The sequence below is a fragment of the Pinus tabuliformis genome, chromosome 8 (genome assembly GCF_031772625.1).
Source record: "Pinus tabuliformis cultivar Carrire ecotype Pingquan chromosome 8, CPIR1, whole genome shotgun sequence".
Lineage (NCBI taxonomy): Eukaryota > Viridiplantae > Streptophyta > Pinopsida > Pinales > Pinaceae > Pinus > Pinus tabuliformis.
The window spans coordinates 1,287,704,415-1,287,711,374 of NC_142294.1; the positions used below are offsets into that span (position 1 = coordinate 1,287,704,415).

At 37.2% G+C, this 6,960-nt stretch overlaps 1 protein-coding gene across 1 annotated transcript; it reads left to right on the forward strand.

Annotated features, from left to right (window-relative positions):
* The first annotated feature begins 6,201 nt into the window (after positions 1-6,201).
* Positions 6,202-6,606, forward strand: LOC149240142 (uncharacterized). The gene has a single exon (XM_089370073.1). It carries the CDS (start codon positions 6,202-6,204, stop codon positions 6,604-6,606), a length of 405 nt encoding a protein of 134 aa, XP_089226199.1.
* Positions 6,607-6,960: the final 354 nt, after the last annotated feature.

The following is a 6,960-nucleotide window of genomic DNA, read 5'->3' on the forward strand; positions in this document are numbered from 1 at the left end:
TCGAAACCATTGTCCGAAAGTAAGCATCTATCTTCATGTGCCATGCATGCGGTGCTAGCTTTAGCCCATAAAGAGATTTCCTTAACCGATACACTTTGTCTTCTTGGCCTTCTACCTCATAACTAGGTGGTTGCGCAACATACACTTCCTCTTTCAGAGCTCCATTCAAGAATGTTGATTTTATGTCCATTTGACACACTTTACATTTCTGTTGCGTGGCAATCGCCACAATTGTACGTATTGTCTCCATCTTCACAATTGGCGCAAACGTCTCTGCACAATCTCTTCCATGTTGTTGTTTGCATCCTTTGACAACCAGCCTCACTTTATTCCTTTCAATCTTCCCCTCAACATTCCTCTTTGTCTTATAGACCCACTTCACTCCAACGACTTCTTTTCCTTGCGGATGGTTCACTAACTCCCATGTGTCATTATTTTCTATTGCTTCTATTTCTTCCTCCTTTGTCGCAACCATTTTTTCTTCTTTGATTGCATCTTCAAAATGGATTCAGTCATCTACATGAAAAAATAATGCAAATAAGGAATTCAAACCAGCACTACTATCAACTTAATCTTTCTCATAGATTTCATTTAATTTTCTGAATTTTGGTCTTCTTCTGCTTGTTGAAGATGGGTTTGACATGTCACTTGCTGTTGTGCTTTGCGGCATGCTTGGAGAAGCACTTGCTTGACTGCATGACGCTGCCCTATTATTTGTTGATGGTGTTACATGTTGCCTGGTTTGTTGCGCTTGTATAGGAGTAGAGGGAGTCACTATTAAGGAATTGCTTGTTGATGTCAATTCCTCTTTTTCCTCATGTGGAATACATGCTTTGACATTGACTGTCTTCTCTAAACTTCCATCCCATGCTTCCTCTTTTATGAACTGCACATCTCTATTGATTGTGACCTTCTTGGTTGATGGATTGTAAAGCTTGTATGCCTTGGATTCATCACTATATCCAACAAATATGCATCTCTCCCCCTTGTTGTCCAACTTCTTCCTCAAATCAGCTAGGACATGTGCATAAGCCACACATCCAAAGACTCTCATGTGAGTGATACTATGCTTTCTTCCACTCCATGCCTCTTCAGGAACCACATCCCTGACACTTTTGGTTGGACATCTATTTATGATATACGTTGCAAAAGTGATAGCTTCAGCGCAATAATCATTTGGCAAATGCGTTGCCTTCAACATACTCCTTGCCATTTCCATAATGGTCGTATTCTTTCTTTCCATGACACCATTTTGCTGAGGTGTATACCTTTATGTAAATTGCTTGTGAATTCCATGCTCTCTAAAAAATTGAAGGAAGTCATTTGAGATGTATTCGCCACCTCTGTCATTCCTAAGGACTTTGATGTAGTGTCTGCTTTACTTATCAACAAGAACCTTATATTGGCGAAAGTGCTCAAACACTTCAATTTTCTGTTTTAGGAGATAAACCCATGTCTTCCTTGTGTAGTCATCTATGAAGGTCAATAAATAGTGGTTGCCACCAATTGATGTTGTCTGCTTTGGTCCACATAAATCTGAATGGACAATCTCCAAGGGTGCCTTTGCCCTTACTCACTTTCCTTCTGGAAATATATCTCTATGTTGTTTTCCCAAGATACATCCTTCACATATGCTGTCTGGTTTTTCTATGAGTGGAAGCCCATTCACCATGCCCTTCCTATGTAGCAAATTCAAACCTCCAAAGTTGAGATGACCAAATCTCAAATGCCACAACTAATTTTCATTTTTGACCTCTGCTTGAAAGTTTAGTTGTGTGACAGCTACAATTTTTCTTCCATCCTCTTGTGAGTTCATTGATAGTTGTGCTTGTGCACCTTATTCTTTCAAATATGATCTTATATTTAGGGGAAACATTCTATTATTTGTCATCTGAACCTTTGCAATCAGTTTTCTGCTTGGAGGCCTATCCAAAATTGTGCACTCAGCATTTCTAATAGAGACATTATAGCCCTTTTGCATGAGCTATCCAATGCTTATGAGGTTATGCTTCAAACTAAGGACAAAGTAAACATCTGAGATGTAATTCTTCTCCCCCTTCTTCATTAGGATATTAAATCTTCATTTTCCCATGACAGAGACTTTGTTATCAGTCCCTAATGTCATTTTGGATTTCACACTTTCATCTAGATTGGAAAACATTTCTATGTTTCATAACATGTGGTTGCTACACCCTGAAGCTAGATACCATATATCACTTTGTTTTTCTTATGCTACATTACAAGCTAAAAACATGCTATCATGGTTCTAATTTTCTTTTGTAAATTTACACATTTACACTTGGTTTGTTATTAATGTCATATTACTTCTTTCCACATTCATTTGCACAATGACCATACTTCTTACAGTAATGACATTGAACTTGAGATTTATCATACCTCTAACCTTGTGCTTGATTTTGACTTGGGCCTTGACTTGGATTTTGATTGTTGCCCCTTCTACTTGAGCTTGAAGCGTTGCTTCTTCCACCTCTGTGTGGGCTTCTTCCTCTTCCTCCAGCATATGGTCTTCCTTTGCCTCTACCTTGACCAAATGAAACTTGTGTCTTGAAAGCATGCTCCAATGAGGAGCTTGTTGCTCTATTCAGTTTATGTCCATGAGAAATCAATGATGCATGAAGCTCATCCACTAAGAACTGTGAGAGATCCTTTGTCTCTTCTATAGCGACAACAATGGAATCAAACCTTGCTGGAAAACTTCTCAAAACTTTCTCAACTATTCTCCTTTCCTCAAGTGTCTCACCATGAGACCTGATTTGAGTAACCAATCCAATTACATGTGTAAAAAACGAGTCTACATTCTCAGATTCTTTCATACAAAGTGTTTCAAAATCTCTTCTCAACATTTGTAGTTTTGTTGTCTTGACTTTTGCCATGCCTTGGTAGGCTATCTAGAGGGTGTCCCATGCTTGCTTGGACTTCGTTGCTGCTGCAACCCTTGGGAAAATACTTTCATGAACTTCTTGAAAAATATAAAAGAGATTTTTTGCATCCTTCTCTCTGTTGTCCCTCAAAAAATCCCTTTCTACTTGAGACAACGCATTGTATGCTGCTGCATCTGTTGGTTCTTGAATACCATTCTCCACCAAATCCCAAATGTCTTGAGAAGAAAACAGGGCCTTCATTGTAATGGCCCAATAATCATAATTTTCTCCATTAAACTAAGGTATCTGAGGATTAGTCAAGCTTGTTCTTGATGTTGCCATTTCTAAGTGAGAAAAAAAAACTCTACCTGTTGGTAAATATGCTCAAAAAACAATACGGCCTCAAAACAATTTTAACTACTAGTAAAAAACACTTGTTTTTACACTAACAGAATTTAACCTGCTTTGATAACATGTGAGAAAAATTTTATGTGGCAGAGGAGAGGACTCTGGTGGCTAATCAATTGTGGCTTAGAAATCAGTTGCGGCAAGGAAAGTATTCACTTGCAACAATTGCTGCAACTACAGAGAGGATTAATTAAAACACAGATCTGACCGCAGAAAAACAGAGTAAAAGCAAAATTGTTGCCGTAAATCTACATGTGAAAGTTTAAGACCACATGACAACATAACGTACTTTTGATTATATTTCAAAACATAGGAAAATACATTAGCATGATAAATTGGATGCTGCTCCTCCAAGTAAAAGAAAAAATATCTTACTGTGATTTACGCACTTCACACAGTAAAACACTTGTTTTCAAGGGCCCACCAAAATTCGCTACACGATTTATACAAAATTCACTACATTCATATTTATACAAAACATACATTTTATTAATTCATGACAGAGGAAACCTTAATACACAGGATGGGTGATTTTACATAATAAATGGTTTTATGAACTTACAGGTGTTGTGGAGTGTGAGTAACAGTCTCAGAGTGAATTCTTGCCCATACGTATTTATCAAAACTCATTAAATGCCTTAAACTCTCTGCTGTGTTGCGGAATGGTTAGCGATGTACTTCTACTCAAACTTTAGTCCTTCCACCTGCAAACAAAATTGTAACTTGCAAAAGTTACTGGGCAAGCATGGTGTTTTTCAGTGTGTTTAATGTGGTGGTTAGGATTAATATTTCCAACAAATACTTTGTTAGCATTTATTTGTTTTTTTCCTTTACTTTTTAATAGATTGTTTTTAAAAGATTTAGATAGGATGGAATATTTATTGCATATAGGATTTGTTAATTTTTTTATTGTGAAACGTTATATAGTAATTAATAATATTTCTTACATGGTAAGTAAAAATACTAATAATATTTGTAATATGTAATTTGTAAAAGTTCATATATTGTTGGACATTAAAATCTTTTAAGATAACTTTTATTATTATTATCACTAATATTTTTAGGATTTATTTTTAAAATATAAAAGTTTTTAAATGCCAAGTATTAGTATCTCAATTGCATAGTCTTCAATTACATAGTCTCCAATATAGGAGTTCAATCTCCTATTGAATGTTGATACGAGTCCATATAAGTAATTATAAGTAATTCAAAGATAGAAAAATATTTCATACCTAGTGAGTGGATATTACTTGTATCCCATGGCTTGGAATCTTTTGGGAGCTAAAGCAATGAAAGTTACATCAATATAAATAATTTAAATATAGAAAAATATTTCGTACCTAATGATTGGATATCATGTGTATCCTAGGGCTTTTAGAATCTTTTCGGAGATCAAACAATGAAGGTTATGTTAATGTTAGAAAAAACAACATAGTTGAAACAACACCATGAATAAATCCATCAAATGCCATCTTGATGGTTACTTTATTGTAGGAAAAAATAACATAGTTGGAATACTTCCATGGATAAATCCATCAAATGTGATGAAATTGCATGCAAACCTGAACATAGTGGTGTGACATCAAATCCTCTAGCCCAACATGACTTCTTTACAGAAAAAATACATATCCAATTAGAGAGTTGCTCTGCAAACATTCATTCTCTAATAAAGAAAGAAAAAAAATATTTAAGCCTATAAAAAAGGAACCATTATACACCAATTATTATCTTAAAATAGTAAGACAAAAGAATCATAAAACACAAATATTATTCTTGTCATGTATCGATTCTATTGTAATTTTTTCACTCTTGAATTTCTCTTTCTTAAAGTGTGAACTCATATTCTTACCATAGACAATAGTTGAACATTAGTCTTTCTTAAACCCAAAGCTTTATGTATAATCCTGCATAGTTGAAAACTATATCAAGTTTTGATGTAGACGATTCTTAGTTTGCCAACTTTAAAAATTTTCTACATCAAACCATAATTTTGCAAAAGCATAATCATGATTTTGTTCGAAGTAGTGTAACTAGACGGAGGAATTGTCTAGTTTCCGAGGCCGCTCGGAAAAACATCCGGCTCCGGCAATCGAGAATTCCCTCCACCACTTTCTCCAACTCCGCATTCCTATGCCACCTTTCCACCCTTCCGCATTAATTCTGACTCGTATCTGTCTGACAGATCCACCCGTCTGAACCATTCGGGCGTCTGCATCTGGTTGCCGAAATTCAAACTGAGGCCTCAACCACGCGCAGAGCCCCCATCGCGCGCCTTCAGAACTTACAATCATACAGAGCCTAAACCACTCACAGATACTGCAAATTCTGCATTTTTCACATCTCACAAAGATACACCAAATTCTGCATTTTAAGGAAATAGGTGTCATAAAAGTGTGCTAACTTTGTACCTCGCTAAGGTGTGTTTGTGAGACCCCTTACGGTGTATAGGATGGCTTTGAAGGCCATTACAAAAAATATAGATCTAGGGGTAAAAAAATCGGTTAATTTTCTATATCAGTTTTGATGTGGAATGGTTTGATTATGTTGGAAGTGAAATGTCTGATTAGGTTTTGTTATTATGTTTTGCAGTTTAATGCAACATGATAATAGCAACAAGAAACACTAGTTGTGCCCATTTGAAAACGTTCAAGACCGAGAACGAGAGAGGAGGGAATGCAAAGGATCGTTAGTAATGATTCACGATCTGTCTGGTTCCCCTGTAACCGTTGCGTCCATGGTCACACCCTTTGTTCCTTCACCTAGTTCTGATCATGTAAGCCACTCAAATCCTGGTGCCTAGCTCATTCTCAAACCTGACCACCAGGGTGAAGACAGCTGGAGACCATGGGGTCGCCTAGAAGCTTGGAGAGAACGAGGGAGCGGTGGTGGATTGGGGTGCAAATTTGAGCTTATGGCAGATGGTGGTGGTTTGGCTCGGATGGGCGGTGGGCTTCTGCAAGCAGAATCAATTATTAATGCTCAAAAGGGTGGCAAGTTTCTTATAGATAGTGGTCATGGAAAATCAGGCACACCTATATCTAACTCCCCTGCGTCAACCCCTCATAGCAGTGGAAACTTTAGTTTTAGCATGTGGCCTTACCAATCCTACTGTGGCTTTGTGATGAACTCAACCATCCAAGGAGAAAGGAAGTGCAGTAAGCCTATGGTCCAGTTGGCAATGAGACATGTTACCTGCATGGAGGATGCTGCAGTGTTTGTAGCCTTGTCAGCAGCAGTGGATCTGAGCATGGATGCATGCCAGCTTTTTTCCAGAAAGTTGAAGAAACAATTATGCCGGAGGAATGACAGATTCTAGAGGAAGAACTATTTGTGATAGCCATAAACAAAAGCAGATCAAAGCATCAAACTGTCCATGGGCCAAGTTGTGAGAACATTGGTATCCTCATTGTGGGGGTCATATGGTAACCTCATAGAATTGGATACATCTTAGATGTATCATAGGCATGTTTATTGAGTTTAGCATTTGGAGATTTCTGTGCCACAAAGAGAAGCAGATTGCTCATTTGCTTGGCTCTGAGGTGCAAGGTATCTCAGATCATGAGTCTGCAATCTTCAAAGATGAAGTACTACTTGTCACATTTCAGTGATTTTTTATCATAGCTTGGGATTTTTATCATAGCTTGGGATCATTAGAGCTTTGATTAGTTTG

Bases quoted from the DNA above. Each gene is read 5' to 3' on its own strand.
- LOC149240142 (XM_089370073.1), top strand. From the start codon at position 6,202: ATGGCAGATGGTGGTGGTTTGGCTCGGATGGGCGGTGGGCTTCTGCAA.